The sequence below is a fragment of the Xylona heveae genome (genome assembly GCF_001619985.1).
Source record: "Xylona heveae TC161 unplaced genomic scaffold L228scaffold_9, whole genome shotgun sequence".
Taxonomy (NCBI): domain Eukaryota; kingdom Fungi; phylum Ascomycota; class Xylonomycetes; order Xylonales; family Xylonaceae; genus Xylona; species Xylona heveae.
The window spans coordinates 279,791-301,628 of NW_017264201.1; the positions used below are offsets into that span (position 1 = coordinate 279,791).

Below are 21,838 nucleotides of genomic sequence, written 5' to 3' on the forward strand. Positions count from 1 at the left end.
CCGAAAATTATCACCGGTAGCACCTATGCTAGTGTACCTTGGATATTGTGCACGGAGCATACTCCGTAAATCAAGATATTTATCCGGTGATTGTGCATGGAGACTGCTCCCAGCAAGTTTTACTCGACCAATGGACAACATTATCTCGGACTCATTAGTTGGCGGTCCAGCGTAATTCTTCGAGCCGGAAACTATTCTTTAAGATTCGGAAAAAATATATTACGGCACATATACAGTTATTTAGTCTGTTTTCCTAGTGACAATTTTATGTGGCCTACAGAAAATGAGATTTTCTTTGACGTCAAAACACAAAGAAATTTTTTCCCAGTGATGATGTAATAGGAACATCCAGAAGACGTATGTGCCGGGGTATCGCTTGATTATTTGCTACCTAAACAAGATGCCACGAGTCACGGCAAGGATCGTGGATGGTGATTCTGCACCACAAGGCGCCTATTATATATTGCAACCGTCGATCTCTAGTAAATGTTTCATTGCTGCAAGGCTGAGATTCATGACTTGGCGCTGGTGAGGGGCTCCCTTGGAGACTTCTCACACAGCAGCAGACCGTAGTGGGATTGCAAATTGACCATCTATATGAGACCGATGAAGCATCTACGAACATTTCAGGGACTAAAACCCGCTCAGAAAGAAGCGGATAATGCGGAGAAACCGGCAATATTCCACCGTGAGAGCACACGCAGCTTGAATTATTACAATTTAGGAAAGAGGGAGGCTTCACCGCAGATCACGTGAACGAAACCACGTGACGAAATTTCATGCAGAGACCCGTTGAACCAGTTGAACGCCGGTTGCGTCTTGACAGACTTACAGAGCGTTAGATACGAATAATCGATCTTCGAAACTCTCATCATCTGAAGGCCGGCCAGAGAAACCTCCGCCGGAAAGAGGTTGAATAGAATCCCAAGGTTGCTAAGCTGCAAAACGAGGATTTGCTGTGAATTCCCATTTATCAAATACGGTGACTGTCACTGGCTGGAAGAAGCTTGCGGGAGATGCAAGCTCGCGATCAGATCGAACTGAAAAACTTTTTTTCTGCGAGTGGGGAAGGGTTTATGGAGATGGAGGAGCCTCCTGGTAACTCCGCGACACAGACGAAAGGGCTTCTTCTATGGATAGTGTGACCCACGGGGTCAGTCCGTAGAGTGGAAATGATCTCCTGTGACTGCGCAATCGAGAGGAAAAATTGACATGTGCATAGAAGGAGGGGCTCGCTTTAGCCTCGAAGCACTCTGGTCTAGCTCATGTTGATACTTGCATAAGGCCTCGGGATACCAACCATTTTCTCCTGGCTGAGTGGAGCCTGAAAGGAAATGAAGCAGTTGTTGCGAAATCGGCCTCCATTACTGTACTCTGTCAAAATCTCGACAGTACGTCGGGGAACACTTTCCCTCGGTCGCCAGGATTCAAACACCCGAAAGCGTCCGTCTGCCCTGGTTCGGGACTCCTTTTGGTCTTAGGCGCCTTCTTGAATCTCTGAGTCACAACGGGAAAGGGGAGTACGAGGTCGGTAGGCCGCTCCCGTGCCTTCCCGAGCGGCGACCGAGAAGGGAGACCACCTCACCAGTCAACCTCCTGTTCGTCTCGACGGATGTCAGCGACGACAAAACTGGGCTCAGTCAGTTCTCGTTTCGTAATGGTAATTCAGTCACCATAGTCGTCCTGGCACTTAAGTCTGTATAGCTGACGATCAAGCCTATCATTATTGGCTCATTTGGCGTCGGCAATTGGCGCGACAGTAAAAGCATAAGATTACCTTAGATTAAGAATCCCCCAGAAAAAAAGCCCATAAGTTTGCTTAAATTGCAACTGTTGCTGTTCCTCCTGTGTAGGTCCCCACGCTTATCCCTGCCCCGGGCACCTGCAATCTATCGATGGTTCACATGTGTGGAAAACCTTGGGACTTCGCAGGACCGATGTGTGCTCGGACCAAGGGCATGGGAAAATTTTTGAACGGGTTCCCTGACCATGTTACCAACGGTCCTGCTTGCATCACCATAAGGAGTCTGAGACATGGTTGGCAAGGTGTCTAAGAGATTGCCGACATCGGCTTGATTATTCGCTAAGTAAGGGTGGGGGTTGCTTAAATGCATCCAAGTGAGCAGGCTGGCGCGAGAGGGGAACTCCGCGGTAGCAAGAGTGTTTACAGCTTAGCCTAAAGGTGCACGGAAGGCAAGCAAATGTATTACTCGATGAGATTGGGATATAGTATTACGCAGTCAATATTGATCAGATACGGAGTTGGCGCCTAGAACTCGGTCAACGCCGGCTTGAATTCCCCCTTCCTCGGCCAAAGAAGACGAAAAGAATTGCTTTTTTACTCAAGCATTCGGGAATCAAAAGACGAATTGGTCAAAATGCTTTACACTTGATGATGGATCGATGACGACGAGCAATGATGATTATTTCCTGTTACTTCTTCGCCTCTAATGCGTGTCGGAGGAGACGATCGGCTACGACATCGATACGCTTCAGGTACTTTGTCAGCATCGTACGATATCTGTTTAGCAAAGTACATTTGAGTACAGAAGGGTACCGGACAGCATGTGCACAAGAAATCGGGGCTCAAAAAGAGCGGTTATGAGGGAGAGGGCGGGGATCAATTTCCGCCAATGTGTGCTGGAACAGGAAGAGAGCGGACATCTCGAGGCCCTGGACAAGCCTATCGGAGTAGACGAGATTTGGCTTCAAACAAGAGCCAGCATCAAAATTTTCTCCATTTGCCCCTCCCTGTCCATTCATTTCTCGAAATGGTCTGCTCAGGTGTGTTTGGAGAATTGATGTGTCGTAGCGCCAAAATGGTATTGTACTCATAGGCGACCTGCGACTGGGAGGGGCGCAGTGTCTTCCCCCTGGTTCCGGCAGATTTATTCCGCTGCCTCAGTCATCGTCATTTCGTCGGTCGCAGGAACCTGAAGAAGGTCCGGCGTTGTCATTAAATCATGCTCACGTTGAGGGTGACGTGGTTTATGCATTTTTTCTTTTGCTTTCCCTACCTACTCAACCCCAATTGCTTGTCATGACAGATTGACAGGTGATGTACCAATCGATAACTCGATACGATTCGCTCGTCCTTTCCTCTTGGGTGTAAATTGTGAGACCCCTCGCAACTCCAGCTTTTTTTTCTTCTTTGAGGCAAAGAAATCACCACCCCCCACAAGCCAGAACGTGTCTATCCGGAGTTAGCGTAGATTTGGCGAGTTCTGCCGAACGGCCCTCTTTTCGGGCCTGCAGACAAACATCTGGTCTCTGATTGGCTGGTGTGTGAGCTTATCGCAACGCTAATGACAGCCCCTCGAAGAATTTCCCCTACTTGCTTGACCTAGTTGATCTGCCCGCGAACGAAAACGCCCAGAGCCCAGCTTAACCTAACTTTACCCCAATCGCCGCTCTCCTGCTTGGCCAACTATATGCTTGTGAAAAAAAAAAGACAGAGATCCCCTTCTTCACATTTGGCCGTGCCCCCCGACTGGATCAACCCTCCCCCCATAATAATCCCTACCACCTTACCACCGACATACTGTGTACTACACCTACCACAGCTTGTCCACCTTGCTCCACCAGTAAAAACCCTCCGAGAGCAGTCTGGTAAGCGTGCTTGCATCATCCTACCGATTTTCGCCACGGTGCAGAGGCAGGGTTAGACCCCACCATACTGACACTAGATTGCTAGCCAATTGCAATCCGCCTCATTCGTCCCGACCGGCGTAACTTGCCCTGCTATTACAATTACTCGACCTGCCCGTGTTGTCTTCTTTTTCCTCCCCCTCTACTCCAACAGACAGAAGAGGCCCTTCACGGAAACACACGCCCTTCACCATCATTGACGACCTCATCGGCCCAAGGGACACTCGAAGCAACCCTTTCTGCGAACCTTTCTTCGTAATCGCTGTGATTTCCGGTTGCCCCGGGAAAGAATGGGGAGTTTCGCCAATGACTTCAATGACTACCGCATAGAGGAAGAGCAACCTACCAAGGTTTTTCCTTACCAGGAAACGCCGGAGAATCGGTCATGGGCCGGTACTCTGCCGTTGAAGCAGGGTCTATATGATCCGGAGCTGGAGAAGGATTCCTGTGGTGTTGGCTTCACTGCGTAAGTTGGCTATTTTGATACTCTGAGCGGGGTTGTATGGACAGAGAGACTAACGGGAAATTATAGCCACATCAAGGGCAAGGCCAGCTACAAAATCGTTAGCGATGGTAAGTGGAAAATTTGAACTTTCAATTGCCCTAGAATTTGCAAAGGAGATGGAATTGACGATTATTTTTTCCTGCAGCACGGAATCTTCTCTGCAACATGACCCACCGTGGTGCGGTGGGTTCTGATGTTCGGGACGGTGACGGTGCCGGTGTTATGACCTCCATCCCTCACAAGTTCTTCTTGAAGAACTTTGAGCGGGAATATGGATGGAAACTTCCCCCGCTCGGCCAGTACGCTGCTGGTAACTTGTTCTTCAAGCCGGACGAAGAGGTGCTCAAAGAGTGCACCAAGACCTTTGAGGATATTGCCGCGGAGGTTGGCCTGCGAGTCCTTGGATGGAGAGAAGTCCCCAGAGACTCCAGTCTTTTGGGTCCCGCCGCCCTTTCCCGTGAGCCTGTTGTGCTCCAACCTTTCGTCGTCCTCCGATCTGCGTATGGCGAGGGCAACGCGCCCGAGCAGACCGATCCTGAGACTTTCGACTGGAAGTATTTTGAGCGTCAGCTCTTCATCCTGCGAAAGCGGGCTACCCACACCATTGGTATCCACAACTGGTTTTACCTTTGCTCATTGAGCAACAAGAACATTGTCTACAAGGGTCAATTGGCACCCGTACAGGTCTACCAGTACTACCACGACCTGGTATCTGTTGACTACGAGGCTCACTTCGCCCTGGTACACTCCCGTTTCTCTACAAACACCTTCCCCAGCTGGGATCGCGCTCAGCCCCTCCGGTGGGCCGCCCACAACGGTAAGAACGCCTGCCACTTCCCAAATACATGCGACGATTTACTGACAATCTCAATTCAGGTGAGATTAACACACTCCGTGGTAACAAGAACTGGATGAGAGCTCGTGAGGGATTGCTCAAGTCTGAGATTTTTGGTGATGAGTTGCAGAATTTGTTGCCCGTCATTGAAGATGGCGGTTCCGACTCGGCTGCTTTTGACAACGTCCTGGAACTTTTGATGATTAATGGCGTTCTGTCGCTCCCGGAAGCCGTCATGCTGTTGGTCCCTGAATCATGGCAGGGCAACGCTGCCATGGACCCCGCCAAGGCGGCCTTCTACGAGTGGGCTGCCTGCAACATGGAACCCTGGGATGGTCCGGCTCTCTTCACCTTTGCCGATGGTCGGTACTGCGGAGCCAACCTTGACCGAAATGGTCTCCGTCCTTGTCGATTCTATGTCACTTCCGATGACCGCATGATTTGCGCGTCTGAGGTTGGAACTATGTTCATTGAGCCTGAGACCGTCATCCAAAAGGGCCGTCTTCAACCTGGTAAGATGTTGCTTGTCGACACGCTTGCTGGCCGTATTGTCGATGATGCCGAGCTTAAGGCGACCGTCTGCCACCGCCAGGATTTCCGGACTTGGCTGGACCGCGAGCTCTTGACGCTGCCCACACTTTGCGAGCAGCTCACCTCTCACGGCGCCGATCTCAGCTACAAGCTCAATGACGTCGTCGTCCAGCAGGACCCCTTCCTCAGAGCTTTTGGCTACTCCTTTGAGCAAGTCAGCTTGCTCTTGGGCCCTATGGCTGCAGACTCCAAGGAAGCTCTCGGTTCGATGGGTAACGATGCTCCCCTCGCCTGCTTGGCGCAGCAACCTCGTGTGCTCTACGAATACTTCAGAGAATTGTTCGCTCAGGTCACGAATCCTCCCATCGACCCTATCCGTGAGGCCGTCGTCATGTCTCTCGAGTGCTACGTCGGACCCCAAGGCAATCTGCTTGAGATGGACCCCTCGCAGTGCCGTCGTCTCCTCCTCCCCTCGCCCATCCTCTCTCTCTCTGAATTCAACGGTATCCTTGCTATCAACCAGCTCCACGCTGACTGGAGTGTGAAGGTGATCGACATCACCTTCGCTAAGAGTGAGGGCGTCCAAGGCTACATGAATGCTTTGGACCGTATCTGTGAGGCAGTCAATGAGGGCATTCAGCAGGGAGACAAGATCTTGGTCCTCTCTGACCGTGCCACCTCAGCTGAACGTGTTCCCATCTCAGCCCTCCTCGCTACTGGTCTCGTCCACCACCACATGGTCCGGAACAAGTGGCGGTCGCAGGCCGCTCTTATGGTTGAGACCGCTGAAGCTCGTGAGGTTCACCACATGTGCGTGCTGCTCGGTTACGGTGCGGACGCCATCTGCCCCTACCTGGCTCTCGACTGTATTCTCAAGATGAACCGTGAGAATCTCATCCGCAAACAGCTCACTGATGAGCAGGTTATCAACAACTACAAGTACTCTTGCGATGGTGGTATCCTTAAGGTCATGAGCAAAATGGGCATCTCTACCCTGCAGAGCTACAAGGGTGCTCAGATTTTTGAAGCTCTTGGTTTGGATGACACGGTCGTTGACCGATGCTTCACTGGTACCGCTACCCGTATCAAGGGTATGACTTTTGAGCTCATTGCTCAGGATGCCATCGCCATTCACGAGAGAGGATTCCCCTCACGCGATGTCGTCAGTGTTCCTGGTCTTTCTGAGACCGGTGAATATCACTGGCGAGACGGTGGTGAGCCTCACGTCAACGACCCTGTCAGCATTGCGAACGTGCAGGATGCTGTCCGAACTAAGAATGACAAGTCCTACGAGGCATATGCGAAATCTGAATATGAACAGATCAAGAACTGCACTCTCCGTGGCATGCTTGACTTCAACTTTGATGAGGCCACCCCTGTGCCCATTGACCAGGTTGAGCCTTGGACCGAGATTGTCCGGCGTTTTGCCACTGGTGCCATGTCCTATGGCTCTATCTCCATGGAGTCTCACTCTACCCTTGCCGTTGCCATGAACCGTCTTGGTGGCAAGTCAAACACCGGTGAGGGTGGTGAGGACCCTGAGAGAAGCTTGATCATGGAGAATGGCGACACTATGCGCTCTGCCATCAAGCAGGTCGCATCTGGTCGTTTTGGTGTCACCTCTCACTATCTTGCCGACTCAGATGAGCTTCAGATCAAGATGGCTCAGGGTGCCAAGCCTGGTGAAGGTGGTGAGCTTCCTGGTCACAAGGTGTCCGGTGCTATTGCTCACACCCGTCACTCCACTGCTGGTGTCGGTCTCATCTCTCCTCCCCCTCACCACGACATTTACTCCATTGAGGATCTGAAGCAGTTGATCTACGATCTGAAGTGCTCTAGCCCTCGTTCTCGTGTCTCCGTCAAGCTTGTATCGGAAACTGGTGTTGGTATTGTCGCCTCTGGTGTCGCTAAGGCCAAGGCTGACCATATCCTCATTTCCGGTCACGACGGTGGTACTGGTGCCTCTCGATGGACCGGTATCAAGTACGCTGGTCTTCCTTGGGAGCTTGGTCTTGCTGAGACTCACCAGACTCTTGTCTTGAATGACCTACGTGGCCGTGTTGTTGTCCAGACTGATGGTCAGATTAAGACTGGTCGTGACATTGCCATTGCCTGCTTGCTTGGTGCTGAGGAGTTTGGCTTTGCTACTGCTCCTTTAATTGCAATGGGATGCATCATGATGCGAAAATGCCACCTGTTACGTTTCCAAATGCCCTTGAAATGCTTTGAAATTCGTTGCTAATTCGTATTTTAGGAATACTTGCCCTGTCGGAATTGCTACCCAGGATCCTGAGCTTCGTAAAAAGTTCACTGGTACCCCTGAGCACGTGATTAACTTCTTCTACTACCTAGCCAATGAGATGCGTGCTATTATGGCCAAGCTTGGTTTCCGCACTGTTAACGAAATGGTTGGTCACTGCGAGGCCCTGCGCGTTCGTGAGGATCTTCGCACTTCGAAGACGGAAAACATTGACCTCTCGCTTATTCTCACCCCGGCCCACTCCCTCCGGCCCGGCGTCGCTACCTACAATGTCCGCAAGCAGGACCACATGCTCCACACTCGCCTCGACAACAAGCTCATTGCTGAGTCTGAATTGGCGCTGGAGAAGGGTCTGCCCGTCCGCATTGAGTGCGACGTTGTCAACACCGACCGCACTCTCGGTACCAGCTTGTCGTACCACATCAGCAAGCGCTATGGCGAGACCGGCCTGCCTCAGGACACTATCCATGTCAACATTCGCGGCTCTGCTGGACAGGCATTTGGTGCTTTCCTTGCTCCTGGTGTTACTCTGGAGCTCGAGGGTGATGCCAACGACTATGTTGGTAAGGGTCTCTCCGGTGGTCGTCTCATCATCTACCCCCCCCGGTCCGCCGTCTTCAAGGCCGAGGAGAACATTATTATTGGTAACACCTGTCTTTATGGTGCCACCCGTGGTACTTGCTTCTTCCGCGGTATTGCTGCTGAGCGTTTTGCCGTCCGCAACTCTGGAGCCACTGCTGTGGTTGAGGGTGTTGGTGACCATGGTTGCGAGTACATGACTGGTGGTCGCGTCATCTGCTTGGGTGGCACTGGCCGTAACTTCGCGGCCGGTATGTCTGGTGGTATTGCCTACGTTCTCGACATGAACCAGGACTTCCACACCAAGGTCAACACTGAGATGGTTGAAATTTCTGGCATCGAAGAGCCCACCGAAGTCGCTTTTGTCCGTGGATTGATTGAGGACCACCACCACTACACCGGTTCGGAGCTTGCTGCTCGCATCCTGCTTGACTTCACTCGTGCTTTGCCTAGATTCGTCAAGGTCCTGCCCATTGACTACAAGAGGGTCCTTGAGGCTGAAGCTGCCAAGGCTGCCGCTGCGAAGAAGGCTGAGTACCATCTTCCGATCCTCCCTGGCAACCCCGTTCGCGCTGCTCACGAAGAGTCTAAGAAGCACGAGCACGAGAAAGACGTTCAGAAGAAGAAGAATGACATGACAGATATTGAAGAGAGTGTCGGTGACGCCAAGGCTGAGAAGAAGCGATCCACTCTTGTGCTTGACAAGACCAAGGGCTTCATGAAGTACCAGCGCCGCAGTGAGAAGTACCGGAACTCCAAGACCCGTACCCGGGATTGGCAGGAGATTTCTTCTCGTCTGAACGAAGACGAGCTGAAATACCAATCTGCTCGTTGCATGGACTGTGGTGTTCCTTTCTGCCAGTCTGACACTGGTTGCCCCATCTCCAACATTATTCCCAAATGGAACGAGCTTGTTTTCCAGAACCAGTGGAAAGACGCCCTTAACCGTCTGCTCATGACCAACAACTTCCCCGAGTTCACCGGTCGTGTATGCCCTGCACCTTGTGAGGGTGCTTGTGTTCTTGGTATCAATGAGGACCCCGTCGGCATCAAATCCATTGAGTGCGCCATTATTGACCGCGGTTTTGAGATGGGCTGGATGATCCCTCAGCCTCCCAAGGTCCGCACTGGCAAGAATGTCGCCATCATTGGTTCCGGTCCCGCCGGTCTGGCTGCTGCAGACCAGCTCAACAAGGCTGGCCACTCTGTCACTGTGTACGAGCGTGCCGACCGTATTGGAGGTCTGCTGATGTACGGTATCCCCAATATGAAACTCGACAAGAACGTCGTCCAGCGCCGTGTCGATTTCATGAGCGCCGAGGGTGTCAAGTTCGCCGCCGGTGTCGCTGTTGGCGAAGGGGACATCACCCTCGACTCCCTTCGCAGCCAGAACGACGCCGTCATCCTTGCCACTGGTGCCACCGTTGCCCGTGACCTGCCCATCCAAGGCCGAAACCTGGAGGGTATCCACTTCGCCATGGAGTTCTTGCACAAGAACACCAAGTCTCTTCTCGACTCTGGCCTGGCTGACGGCTCCTACATCTCTGCCAAGGACAAGCATGTCATTGTCATTGGTGGTGGTGACACTGGTAACGACTGCATTGGTACCTCTGTTCGTCACGGTGCCAAGTCTGTAATCAACTTTGAGCTGCTGCCTCAGCCTCCTCAGGAGCGTGCTCGCGACAACCCCTGGCCCCAATGGCCTCGTATCTACCGTGTTGACTACGGTCACTCTGAGGTCAAGACTCATATGGGTCGCGATCCTCGTGAGTTCTGTGTCATGTCCAAGGAATTCGTTGACGATGGCAACGGTCGTGTCAAGGGTATCAAGACTGTCCGCGTCGAGTGGACCAAGGGTGCCTCTGGCGGTTGGGACATGAAGCAGGTTGAGGGTAGCGAGCAATACTTTGAGGCCGACCTCGTTCTGCTCTCCATGGGTTTCTTGGGCCCTGAGGAGCGTGTTCTTGGTGACATTGAGCGCGACCCCCGCAAGAACGTCAAGACTCCTGCTGGCCGCTACAGCAGCTCTATCCCTGGTGTTTTCGCTGCTGGTGACTGCCGCCGTGGACAGTCTCTCATCGTCTGGGCCATCAACGAAGGTCGTATGACTGCCCGCGAGGTCGACACTTACCTCGAGGGTCTTGGCTCTCAGCTCCCCGTCACTGGCGGTATCGTCCCTCGTGCCCCCTTCCGATCTGCTCACGAAGCTGCCTCCCACGAGATTCTCGGTCGGGCTGAGCGCGCTCCTCTTCAAGCCGTCGGCGCTTCCTCTTGAGCGGATGCGTCACTTTCGCTATTAAGAGATTGCCCTACTCTTCCTCACGACGTCTCCGATGACAAATTTACAAAAGACGAATCATGTTTCGATTGTATTTGACGACTCTTACGATTTTTCCTTTCTTCCCTCTGCTGTTCTGCAAGCGACTGTCAAGTTTCGAAGCAATTTGGTCAAATGATATCAGCGAGTTTGGACGGAAGGACGAATTGGATGGATCGTGTGCTTATTAATGGTTTTCATGTCTAAACTTTTCCTATTTCAACTGCAAAAATGGCAATGCACTTAGACGAGGCGATGAAATCTTATCTCAAAAGAATTATTGGGAGCAAAACGGGATGATATCGCTTTGAAGGCGGAGAAAATTGCTGTCCTTTTTTTGTTGTTGTCTTGCGTCTGTTGTATATACCTTGCTGTTTTTGTTTTTTTTCGTGGACTTTTGTACTAAAATTATTGTTATTGCTGTTCCTTGTTGAATATATTTCACGTCGTTAGTATGATTACAACGAGTACATTTGACACTATCTTCTCTTCCACATATTGTCCTTGCCCTTGAGTGCTGTTATGTCACCACCCTCTCGCATTGCTCAAGACCGAGATGGCTTATATTTCTACCCCGGCTTACATTGGATGCACCGGTGCCTCTTAATATACTAGTGCCAAGAACACTGGCTCTCCTTGGACAATGAGTCCTACTTAGACTTACCATAAACTTGCTTTACTTTATCTTGAGATCTAGGTTCTTGTCTAAGTCCATGGTAGACTTGGAATAGGCAACGACATTATGATTTTTGATACACTTAAGTTTAAGAACTTGAGTTTTCTTGTAACTCCTTTAATTATAATAATAAGTATTGTTTAGATAAAGCACTATATCTTAGATACTTAGATCTCCTTTAAATCCTTTAAAGCCTTTTCTTTATAGGTTTTTATTTATACTTATTCTATTAGTATTACTTCCCAAGAGTAAGAGTTGGATAAGATATATACAAATATTTCAATGCACGAGGTTAACTTTAACTACTAAGCAATCAATAGAATGCATACTGTTCAAGCCAAGCTTAGTTTTTGTATTGTTAACAGGATGGTTGGCAGCTGTGAAGCTACACAGCATCCACTTCCAATGAGACTTCCAACCTGATAAAACAGGACAGACAATGGCTCAAAGACACAACGGCGAAAAGGTCCTTACGACGACGCAAGAATCTGGATTTGCTTTTCAACTACGATAAATAGTCTACAAGAATTCTTTTGGATATCACCAACCAACGAACAGTCTCCATCGTGTCCGTTCCATTTCAAGCTCTGCTGGGAAAGGGTCCAAAAACGCCGGAATTTCATCCCTCAATTCCCTGTTATCCCAGAACGAGTCCCAAGTCATGGTATACTCCCAATAGTCAGGAAACCAGCCAGCGGACTCCCAATCCACGATTCCCGTAATTTTGCCATCATTATATATGATATTGCGAAAGGAAAGATCGCCGTGCGTGAACTTTATCTCATAATCCCGCCTATCCTGTGCGGCGATCATGTGATCGCACTCCTCATGCCCTATCGGACCTGTAATTCCTCCTCGTAGAGCTCGATGAAAGTCAGCTACACTGTCGAATGGTCCACATGGTGAAGTTTGAATCCGCTCGTCTTCAAGCAGCCCGTAGCATGCAGATCCGACCTGCCCAGGCTTGGGTGGCTTGAGGGCACGAAGTTCGTTCATATAACCCCGTAATTGCTGCAAGATATTTTGTTTCTCCACAACAGATAATTTAGAGAATGCATTGCAAAGGGGAATGCCAGGACATCTTTTCATAAGGATGTAGGTGATCCCCTCTTGTGACTGGAAAGCTGTGATCGTTTCAGGAACAGGTATCGATGTATTTCGTGATACATAGTCGAGAGCTTGAGCCTCTGCAAGGATGGCCGCAGAGCCATATTTTATTATGCGGCCGCGGCCCAACCTCAAAACACGTGGCGCCAGATGATATCCTTGTCGTCGCCGGATCAGCTTCACAATCTGCGGCAAGATGATGCGATAGATGGCAGCTCTTTTGCCTCGCCGCCCAAGACGGCCAGAGTTGTCAGAGCAAGAGGTCTCGTCATGCTTTAACATCGCAAGGCTGAGGTAATGCCAAGGTGCGTGGGGGACAGAAGGCTACGGGCCAATCAATGAGTTAAATGAACGGGCTTGAACGTGTGGTTCGCCAGCAGACCTGCCAGACGGTTGTCTCTACCAATCACTATCGTTGAATGCGCTACAGACGGGCAGAGATGCAGGAATTTCTGCAAGAGGACACGGATCCACGAGATGTGTGACTCTGCTCGAACTCGTCGACAAAGCTGAAGGTGTCTCCAGGTTGGCCGATAAGAAAGCCACCTCTGAGCTTTCGGCCCATGGATAGCCAATCCGAACGCTGCCGCGCTTTCATTCTGCAGCAGTTTGAAACAACCTGCCGTCAATTGCATAGTCTCCATGTGCTTACATGCAGCATTTCTCCCCCATGGCCCTGTCAACGTTCTCGAATAGCGGTTATTCTTTCCGCAAACTGAAGAACGCGCAATAGCTCTCTATGACTCCCACTGCCTGGCTGCCCTGTCTTCGTCCCAGAGTGGCGACTTCTCAGAACCAGCTTCTTGACTCGGGCGTTTTGGATGGTGGTGGATGCTGAGCCTATCCCCGCACTTATTGCCAATAGTACTTCCCTGGCAGTACAGATGGCAGGTTATAAATATGAGTTCAGCATCGTCTTGAGAGGCTCCACATCTCACGTCTTGACTCTTCCAAGGAGACGAGAAGAGAGCTCTTTTCGACGTGCCTTCGATTCTCCATTGCAAATATTAAATAAGTTTATCGAAATGGATCAGTTTCGTGTTCCACAGGAGCAGCTGGATCAGCTACGCCCCCGCTACTTGTGGAGAGTCCAACATCCTGGTTGTCAAACCGAATATATTGAAGGGCAAGGGCTCTACGCCCAGGACACCGACACGTTTTACAAAGATGACCAGCGGAAAGAGTTTGGCCAATCTGTGGAGAACAACCTTAGTTGGCATAGCAGAGTTGTTCAGCCTTACATTGCGCTCTTCTCCGAGCAGGACCACGCGGTGAACTGGATCTATAAGTTGTGGTCGAATCAAGACTTCGAGGAGGAGGCGATTATTGGATGGACCCTCTTTAAAATAGATTCTCGAGAGCTGGAGGACGTCTACGTGTTTAAATTTAGCACGGTCGTCAAGAAGTTGGGTCTGCGCAACTTCCCTCGAGCGGCAGGGAATCAGGTTTCAAATTGCTATATCGCTTTGCATAGCATTCCAGACTCTGCCATAGAAGAAATTATAGAAGCTGCAGGTGCGTGCTGTTGTGTTGGAATGACCCCTTTCTGATACACATCATGGCTAATCTCGACATTCACATTAGTTATTATCCGCCCACCTCCACCTGGTCCTCATGATATCTCCAGCGACGACATGACTCCTTCCCCCTAACGCGAGTCGCGTGTAGGCCCTGGTAGAATGTAACCTACGCTTCTCTCTCTCTCGGTTTTCGGTTTTTGACCTACCTTTTTCCTAACTAACATGAACATCGGAAGAGGACAGAGACTCAGATTCGAGTAGGAGACAGCTGTGGATAATGAGTATTTGTCTTCGAATGAGGCCGCCTTGGTCGTCCTTGATACCTAATACTGCCGCCCGCTTACGAAAAGCCATCTCAAGTATTCAACGCGACTGGGAGGCGGGACATTATAATATTTTCTAAGAATTGCTGAGAGAGGGAAGGCTTCAAGAAGTCGATATTTAAGAGATAATTTGAATGATATGGCAACAAGGACGTGAAATTGCACGACGGATATTATCATATATTATCATATATTAACGACAATGTTTTGCTTGTCTTTGTTTCGCCTTTCCTTTTTAAATTGTATCAAGCTCATTAGTTGCGGGAATGCGCAGTTTAGTTTAGGAAGCTCCGAAGAAATACAATCCTGCTGTTATCCCGAGTCTAGATAGTAAAGCCTTCACCAGGCTAAACAGATACTTCCCAAACGGGACTAAGCAGGGTGTTTAGATGTGAGAAAATAATGAAGTCAATGCTAGGTATATATATAGAGGGCATATATACCAAAAGGATTCAAGAATGCTAGGTAGATATATACAACAGACAAGCCAAAACAGTGCACCTCCAGACCGTATATCATGAAATCCATTCCCAAAACGCCATTTTTCATGAAGATCACCGTATCATGCTTTCTCCCGTCGGGAGAATTACATATGCCGAATGTTGCAGAACACATTCTAGTCAAACGACTCAAATCAGTGCCCGATGAGCATACACCGTTCACTATCCAACATCTAACATCCAAGCTGCTTGTGCCGGTCAAGCACAATCACTCATTCCTCATTCGCATCTCACAACTTATGAGTTCCATCCTGGGGCTTTAGTTCGCCCTGACCTTGACCATGCGATGTCGGCTGGGACTGGACTTTGCCCGAGCAACACGAGCTGCCATCGCCCTGTTTACTCCCCGGGGCGAGGACGGACGACAAGTTCTTGCTTCCGGGGACATCGATTGCGGGGTTCCGCGTGAAAAAGTCGACGGGGCGGAGATGGACCGAATGGGACTCCATGGGCATGACAGGCCAGTCCTCGACACGGGGATTGTGCGTGAGACCAAAGACATTCCAGACGACGACATCGTCGTCTTGCACGTTTTCATCGCGGGCGACAGCGTCCGCGACGCCGTCGACTTCGGCCTGGCTCTGGTTGGTGAATTCGCCGCCGGCCCAGAACTCGCCGTCGCGGTGCTTGGTGATCCAGACGTGGTGCTGGGCGAACTGGGCGCGCTTGGCCTGGATGCTGTCCGGGTGGGCGAGCAGAAGCTGGCTGGCGGTCGGGGTGAATTTGTATCCGATGGGGCGGCCGGAGATGGGGTTGAGCTTGTGGGGGTTGATCATTTTGATGACGCGGTTGGTCTGCGGGGAGGCGTCGAGGAAGGAGGAGCGCGTGATGGGGGTGCGGCGCACTTCGTAGCCGTTGCCAAAGGGGTTGAGTTCGGGGGTCATGGGGATGGGTAGAGATTCTTCCTTGAGAATGGTGTTGCGCGGCCCGTCAATGGCTGGGTCGATGCGCAGGCAGAAGACGTGTTGGTGGTTCTGCGCCAGTGCGCCGGGAGACACGACGTTGCCCCAGGGAGAGGTCTTGCCCGGGTCGATGTTGACGACGGAGACGATTCCCGTGGCGCGCGTCTCAATGTCGATCCCGCCTGCTTGGTCGAACTTGTACATGAAGATGTACTCGTAGTTGGCGAGCGTGATGATGAATTGGATAACGAGTTCGCGGTAGCGCGTGACGACGGCGCGGTTGGTTCGGTAGTTGGTGTGTTTCCATCCGATCCCGTTGTCTTGCTCGTGCAGACAAATGACGTTCTTGGAGACGCTGGGTGCGCCTGATGTGTCCACCATGACGGCGTCAAAGTACTTGATCAGTCCGAGACAGTCGCAGCCAAGTTCGAGGTTGTTGGCAGCTCGGCCGGCGCCGGCGTCGCCAAAATCAAAGGCTTGTTTGCGGTGGAATGGGGGTCGGGGGTCACCGTATGGGACGGTCTGAAGGGTGGAACACGCATTGTTAGTATACTGGTGCGGAGGGAGAGAGTGGAAGTAGAGGGGGTATGATAGGAGGAGTTTACCATTTCGCTGATGCTCAGTCTGTATAGGACACTGCGGCCATCATAACGAATGTCGTGGAGAGTGGCACCCTCGCGCGGGTTGAAGCCAACCCGGAACCGCCACTTCTGCCACTCGACAACGCTCTCGTCGCTGACTTTGAAGGAAGGTCCCTCGGGCTGGATCACGTTGAGAGGCTTGAGATCTGTTCGAAGACCGCCCTCGAGAAGTTCGGGCACGTACTCGGCAGGAGCGCAGTGGTCGAGAATGTTCCGCTGCGTGGTGTCGTACCGGAGGCCGTCCTCGGTGCCGCCGGTGGCGAGCTTGTCGATGCGCACAATTTCTTGCTTATAAGTGTCCATGACGGGGATCATGGGCAACGGGTAGCCGTAGTGATTCGAGTCAGGGTTGCCATTGCGTGCGTCCCGGGCAAAGCAGAGTCCCTGAGTATACCGGGGGTAGATCTCGCCCGGGTCAGGACCGCCATAGGGCCAGGGGTCAATAGTGACAACGAAGCCCTCAGGCAGCTTGTACTTGGCCAATTCATCCTTGAAAAGCTGGGACGCGGTGCAGGCATCCTGGAAAGCTTCAAACTCCTCCCTGGAAAGCTAATCAGTCTCATCCTTCTGAAGAAAAATAAAAAGGAAAATCGTTGATGGGGGAGTAGTCTCAACGTACAAGGTCAAGCTGGGCTGGTGTCTCTTGTCAACAACCCGGTGCTTTGTCTCCTTTCCGGTATTGACGTCGACAAGAGACTCCATATAGTCTCGGCTCCGGTCTTCACATACAACATCGTACTTGATGGATGCCTGTCGTGCGGGACGAGGAGTTTGATAGGTAAGTTTACCCTGGGCTTCAAGCTCGAAGAAAGGCTGGAGCTGAGCTTTGGGAGGCTCCTCAAGGGAGATGGAACGGAATTCAATCAATGCATTGCCGCGGGCATTCAAGACGATGTCACTAGCACGCTTGATCTCATTGACGGTGAGAGCATCCAAAGGGTGGGGAACGCTCATTCTCTAGCGGCGGTGTTATGATACAGAGACCGAGCAGGACAACAGAGTAAGAGAATAGATTGCCAAAACGTAAATGAGAAAACCTTGAAGATGAAGAGGGAGGAATTGGGATTGAACAAGTGGGAAGAGCCATATTTAAAGTATTTTCCAACAAAGCAATAGGACAGAAATCAAATACGTAAAATCATCACGAGGCGGGCAAATCATGCCGGCATGGTAGGTGGAGAGAAGGCACAAGCTGTGGATAAGCATCGATAAGGAATGGTTTCCATGATGACGCTAAACGGCTGTCCCTGCCTCTTTTGGAAAGTCCTTGCGAGCGACCCCATACTATCAATCAACCGTCCCCGCTGACAGATCTGATAGAGACAAAATGGCTGGAGTAAAATGTCATACTCGTATTTCATTACTGTACGGGTATTGATACTCACTTAATTCGCCTGTATATTCTCTCCCATTGCATGAGCCGACGATTGCTTTCCGCTGATTGCTGACATGCTTCCGATCTCTCCCCGAGAATGGAATCAATACTCTGACTCGTCGATTTGATACGCTTTAGACTAAGCCATTGATAATCTGTAAGCCGTCGGATATATCGGAAATTTTTCAATCTGAAGAAATGGAAAACTCGATGATCTTTATTATTTTGTATTCACGTAATTGTTTTCAAACTGAGAAAGCAGCGTCATCTGTAGCTGGGACATATGTGACTGCGATCTCTTGCAGCTTTTCTCAGGGTCGCCCGCAACATGTTGCAGTACCCCGCAATGCGGGGGAATAAATTATCGTATTTCTCAGGTCGGCGGTGTGGATGCCAAGTCTGATGTCGACTCGACCTGTCGAACACTGCATATATCACTGTTTTTCGTGCGCAGATGCCTCATTGCAATCCCATCCGAGTTGTCAAGTGCTGGACTGCATTCACATAGCAATCTAGTCCATATTTGTCTGCTCTCCTAATAAATTGAATCCTGCACAAAGTAGACTGGAGAAGAGATTAGGACAATAGCGCAAAGTTCTTGAATAATCGATGCCTCTAGTACGGAGATGATACAGTAATAAGCTGACAGTCTGTGGTAACTCCAGACTGAGGTTTTAGTAATCGAAAAGTATTTCCAACTCAGTCATGAGGGCGAAAGTGAGCGGATTGATAGTAATTGATCACTTCATATGCATCATCATCATCGTGGTTGCTCTGGTTGCCAGTAGGGCCAGGCTATTGTTTTGGTGGTTTGCAGGGTAATTGGTGGTTTAAAGGGACTTGCGAGATGGGAGATTCACCGTTTGGGGGTTTGCCGCCGTCGCTTCACGCAACTTCAACGTGATTCTTTTCTCGCAATCACTGAAGCATTTAATTGCCGTCTTTTTCTACCAAATTATCTCAGACTTTTGTATATCCCATTCTGCACATTGCAAATATGAGCGACACGAACGGTACTACCACCTTCAAGCCTGAGGCTCAGGAAAACGCCTCTGAAGCTCCCGGTGTCAACAAGGGCAAGGGAAAGGCCGTCGACAGAACCCCCCAGGGTCTCAGCGAGGAAGAGGAAAGCTCTGAAGAGGAGTCTGGCCCTGAAGAGAATGTAAGGAACGAGGAAATATATTCACAACGTTTGCAATGCTAATTTTTTTCCCTTTTGCAATTAGGGCGGTGAAGGTATGCTCTCTCAGAAGCAAACGTTGTCAACTTACACGCGATACTAACTCATTAAAGGAGCCGGCGAGGAGGAGGAAGATGATGACGACATGAAGGAGATCGACATGGACAACATCATCGAGGGCGGACGACGGACCCGTGGCAAGAACATTGACTTTGCCAAGGCCGCGCAGGCCGCTGGCCCCGAGCTCGAAGAGGACGAAGACGATGATGAGGACTTTCTCGGAGACGATGACGCCATGCAGGAGTAAAAAGGTCTCACTCTGCGGAGCAACTGGGTCACGGAAATGGGCAAAATATGTCTGATGCTTTTACGCTTGCCATGAAATACCAGGGCGTTGGTGGAGGAGATCATGTCTCGTCGGCGGTCAAAAGGGAAAAAATGGCATCTTTCTCAGTCCGAGCAGGGTCTCAAACAATAAATGGTCTAAGCTCAACTCCGAGACGATATTCGCTGCATCTTGAGGAGTCTTCAGAGCGGTGCGACTTCTTATCACTCTTGCTTTTCTTTTCTGCAGCAGTTCCAAATATGAAACGAATGACATACCAGGCGTAATGCTTGAACTTTTTTTTTTCTCTTTTGTTAACGCTTAAAAATGATTTTGAGCTTAACTGCCGATCATCATTAAGAATACGCAGTAAAAAGTGTTCAGATTCAGTGGAGCTCAGCATACGTAGGAGTGTCGCGGACTCGTGGAGTTGAGACTTGGACCAAAACAGATCTGTCAAGTGTCTCTCGCTCTCGACTAGCGAATGAAACCCCCTGATCCGGCCAGTCTTGGCATCTCCATTTCCCCAAATCCCAGTTATTATTACATCCCGCCCATATCGATAATTGTTCTCTTTGATCTTTTAGTCTTCCATAGTCTGTGCAATGTCCTCAAGGTGAGTCCTGATAAGCTTCCATTAAAGTATTTTCGTCGCAACCAGGCAGAGATTACCATACTGAGCATGCCCTGCCTGGCATCTCTCCTCCGCATCTCCTCCGCATTTTCAGCATGAGAGCCCATTGCTAACAGCGCGAGCCTTGGCTTTGACACAGGTTCGGACATCAGCGCGACCCGCGCAACTCATTATTCGAGAGCTACAATGCATCCAGAAATCCAACGCCGTCGCCTTCGGGACTCTATGCTGAGCCTGGATACGGATTGAACAATCGCGGAGCATCCCCTGGCAGTGGCTTAGGCTACAGATCTGCTACACCGAATAAGAGGTATGCGGATCCTTCTTACATGCAGTCTCTTTCGCTTTTCATTCAGATCATGTTGCTGGAGAAGAGACACCTCATGTTCGAAGCGACTTGAAGCTAACGGTTGTAACCTGACAGAGGCCAATACAGCGACGCAGTTCTCTCCGAACTCGAAAGTCAGAATGACGAACAGCTCGAGGGCATGGGCGCAAAGGTGAAGATGCTCAAAGATGTATGTATAGGAGCCAAGACCCTCTGGCCCTCCAAGTGCTTGACTACAGTCTCGCCGAAGAAATCAGCACCGACTAATCCGTGGTTTCTCATTTCAAGATTACCGTCGCTATTGGCCACGAAATCAGATCTTCTACTACCCTCGCCGACCAAATGAATGACTCTTTTGACAACACTCGTGTCCGACTACGCGGGACAATGAACCGCATGTTGAGAATGGCTGAGTCGACTGGTGTCAGCTGGAAGGCTTGGGCATCCTTTTTTGCCGCTGTCATATTCCTCTTCTGGTGGGTCTGGCTTGGATAACTTTCGGCCCTGCCAGAATATGACTATAAAGATGAAGATGAGACGAAAACGAAGACGAAGATGAAGACGAAGGGGAAGGGAAAGCAAAATCATCTTAGTTTCGCAAACCGCCTCAGCTGCGTCTCGGGTTGCGCCGCATCACCTCCCAGGGTTTCGAACAAACAAAGCATACAGTCCTGAACCGCATCTGAGCGCATACTCAACCTCAACAAGCCCAAGCAATATTCAGCGGCTCACATCGAAATCCCAGCACCCTTTGACAGCTCACTCTCCGATCGTTCCAATCGTACTTCACTACTCATTTCACACCACGCCAATGCTGCCTACAACCCCATCAAAACCACGGCACCATCGTGCGTCAATACAACATATCCTGCACTGTTACCGTATACCGCTGGAGATGATCATACACCAAGCTCTATTCCTCCTTCTTACCAAAAGACACTCTTTCTATACCCTTCTCTTTCGATCCGGACTCGTTCCACACTACATACATAATTTGGGCAACCACCGCCACACGTCCTTAAATCCCCTTCCGCATGATGCATCACTCGCATATTCTCTCGGCGTTTTTTATTTTATTTTTATTTATAGTTTTGCTTCTCGTTCAATCATGTATACGATTTTTCCTTTCTTTCCCATTTATTCTCACCTCTCTCCCGTTATTCGGGTCTCTTATATGATCCTCGTATCATTTCCTCATCTCTTCCCCGTTATTCGGGTCTCTTATTATATTTTAATGTCCCTTTACATGTCCCTTTACCTTTTTCCCTCCTTCCCTCCTTCCTCCCTCTCTTCCCTCCTCTTCGTTTCTCTTCGTTTCTCTTCAACTCTAAATATTTACTTTTTCCACTTTTTATTACTCATTATCCACTTCCTCTGCCCCTTTCCTCTCAGGCAGGAACGCAGCCACTTTTGACCGTGTTTAATTTGTTTTTTCCTTAACGTCCTCATGTCTACATGTCTCTTTTCGAATATTATATGGGATTTTTTGTATGTATATTTTATGTCCAATTTTGTTATATTGTTATACTGTTATACTGTTATACTTGATCATACCGTCATACTTGATCATATGCAGAACCAAATCAAAATGCAAATCAAAATCACTTTATTGCCATCTACATTCCACGTATCTTCCGAAAGAGTGACAGTGT

At 50.1% G+C, this 21,838-nt stretch overlaps 7 protein-coding genes across 7 annotated transcripts; 5 read left to right on the forward strand and 2 right to left on the reverse strand.

The window, feature by feature from the left end:
* Positions 1 to 3,440: 3,440 nt before the first annotated feature.
* On the forward strand, positions 3,441 to 11,070 carry L228DRAFT_249390 (putative glutamate synthase Glt1). Its single transcript, XM_018333084.1, has 6 exons — positions 3,441 to 3,609; positions 3,695 to 4,114; positions 4,181 to 4,221; positions 4,299 to 4,970; positions 5,030 to 7,715; positions 7,774 to 11,070. Exons 2-6 carry the CDS (start codon positions 3,939 to 3,941, stop codon positions 10,631 to 10,633), a joined length of 6,435 nt encoding a protein of 2,144 aa, XP_018186171.1. The 5' UTR covers positions 3,441 to 3,609; positions 3,695 to 3,938; the 3' UTR covers positions 10,634 to 11,070.
* Positions 11,071 to 11,745: 675 nt separating this feature from the next.
* Positions 11,746 to 12,740, reverse strand: L228DRAFT_232243 (kinase-like protein; the record flags this gene model as incomplete). Its single annotated transcript, XM_018330590.1, has 1 exon — positions 11,746 to 12,740. The coding sequence occupies one exon, from the start codon at positions 12,738 to 12,740 to the stop codon at positions 11,892 to 11,894; it is 849 nt and encodes a 282-aa protein (XP_018186172.1). The 3' UTR covers positions 11,746 to 11,891.
* A 743-nt stretch (positions 12,741 to 13,483) lies between these two features.
* L228DRAFT_240398 (hypothetical protein) lies at positions 13,484 to 14,110 on the forward strand (the record flags this gene model as incomplete). Its single annotated transcript, XM_018331233.1, has 2 exons — positions 13,484 to 13,973; positions 14,043 to 14,110. The coding sequence occupies 2 exons, from the start codon at positions 13,484 to 13,486 to the stop codon at positions 14,108 to 14,110; spliced, it is 558 nt and encodes a 185-aa protein (XP_018186173.1).
* Positions 14,111 to 15,031: 921 nt separating this feature from the next.
* L228DRAFT_240399 (copper amine oxidase) lies at positions 15,032 to 17,298 on the reverse strand (the record flags this gene model as incomplete). Its single annotated transcript, XM_018331234.1, has 3 exons — positions 15,032 to 16,225; positions 16,309 to 16,885; positions 16,964 to 17,298. 3 exons carry the CDS (start codon positions 17,296 to 17,298, stop codon positions 15,032 to 15,034), a joined length of 2,106 nt encoding a protein of 701 aa, XP_018186174.1.
* A 1,296-nt stretch (positions 17,299 to 18,594) lies between these two features.
* On the forward strand, positions 18,595 to 19,595 carry L228DRAFT_249395 (hypothetical protein). The gene is made up of 3 exons (XM_018333085.1): positions 18,595 to 18,881; positions 18,946 to 18,955; positions 19,013 to 19,595. The coding sequence occupies exons 1-3, from the start codon at positions 18,717 to 18,719 to the stop codon at positions 19,204 to 19,206; spliced, it is 369 nt and encodes a 122-aa protein (XP_018186175.1). The 5' UTR covers positions 18,595 to 18,716; the 3' UTR covers positions 19,207 to 19,595.
* A 234-nt stretch (positions 19,596 to 19,829) lies between these two features.
* On the forward strand, positions 19,830 to 20,681 carry L228DRAFT_269923 (hypothetical protein; the record flags this gene model as incomplete). Its single annotated transcript, XM_018335340.1, has 4 exons — positions 19,830 to 19,840; positions 19,998 to 20,168; positions 20,283 to 20,376; positions 20,475 to 20,681. The coding sequence occupies 4 exons, from the start codon at positions 19,830 to 19,832 to the stop codon at positions 20,679 to 20,681; spliced, it is 483 nt and encodes a 160-aa protein (XP_018186176.1).
* A 143-nt stretch (positions 20,682 to 20,824) lies between these two features.
* L228DRAFT_175588 (hypothetical protein) lies at positions 20,825 to 21,744 on the forward strand. The gene has a single exon (XM_018329510.1). The coding sequence runs from the start codon at positions 20,998 to 21,000 to the stop codon at positions 21,598 to 21,600; it is 603 nt and encodes a 200-aa protein (XP_018186177.1). The 5' UTR covers positions 20,825 to 20,997; the 3' UTR covers positions 21,601 to 21,744.
* Positions 21,745 to 21,838: the final 94 nt, after the last annotated feature.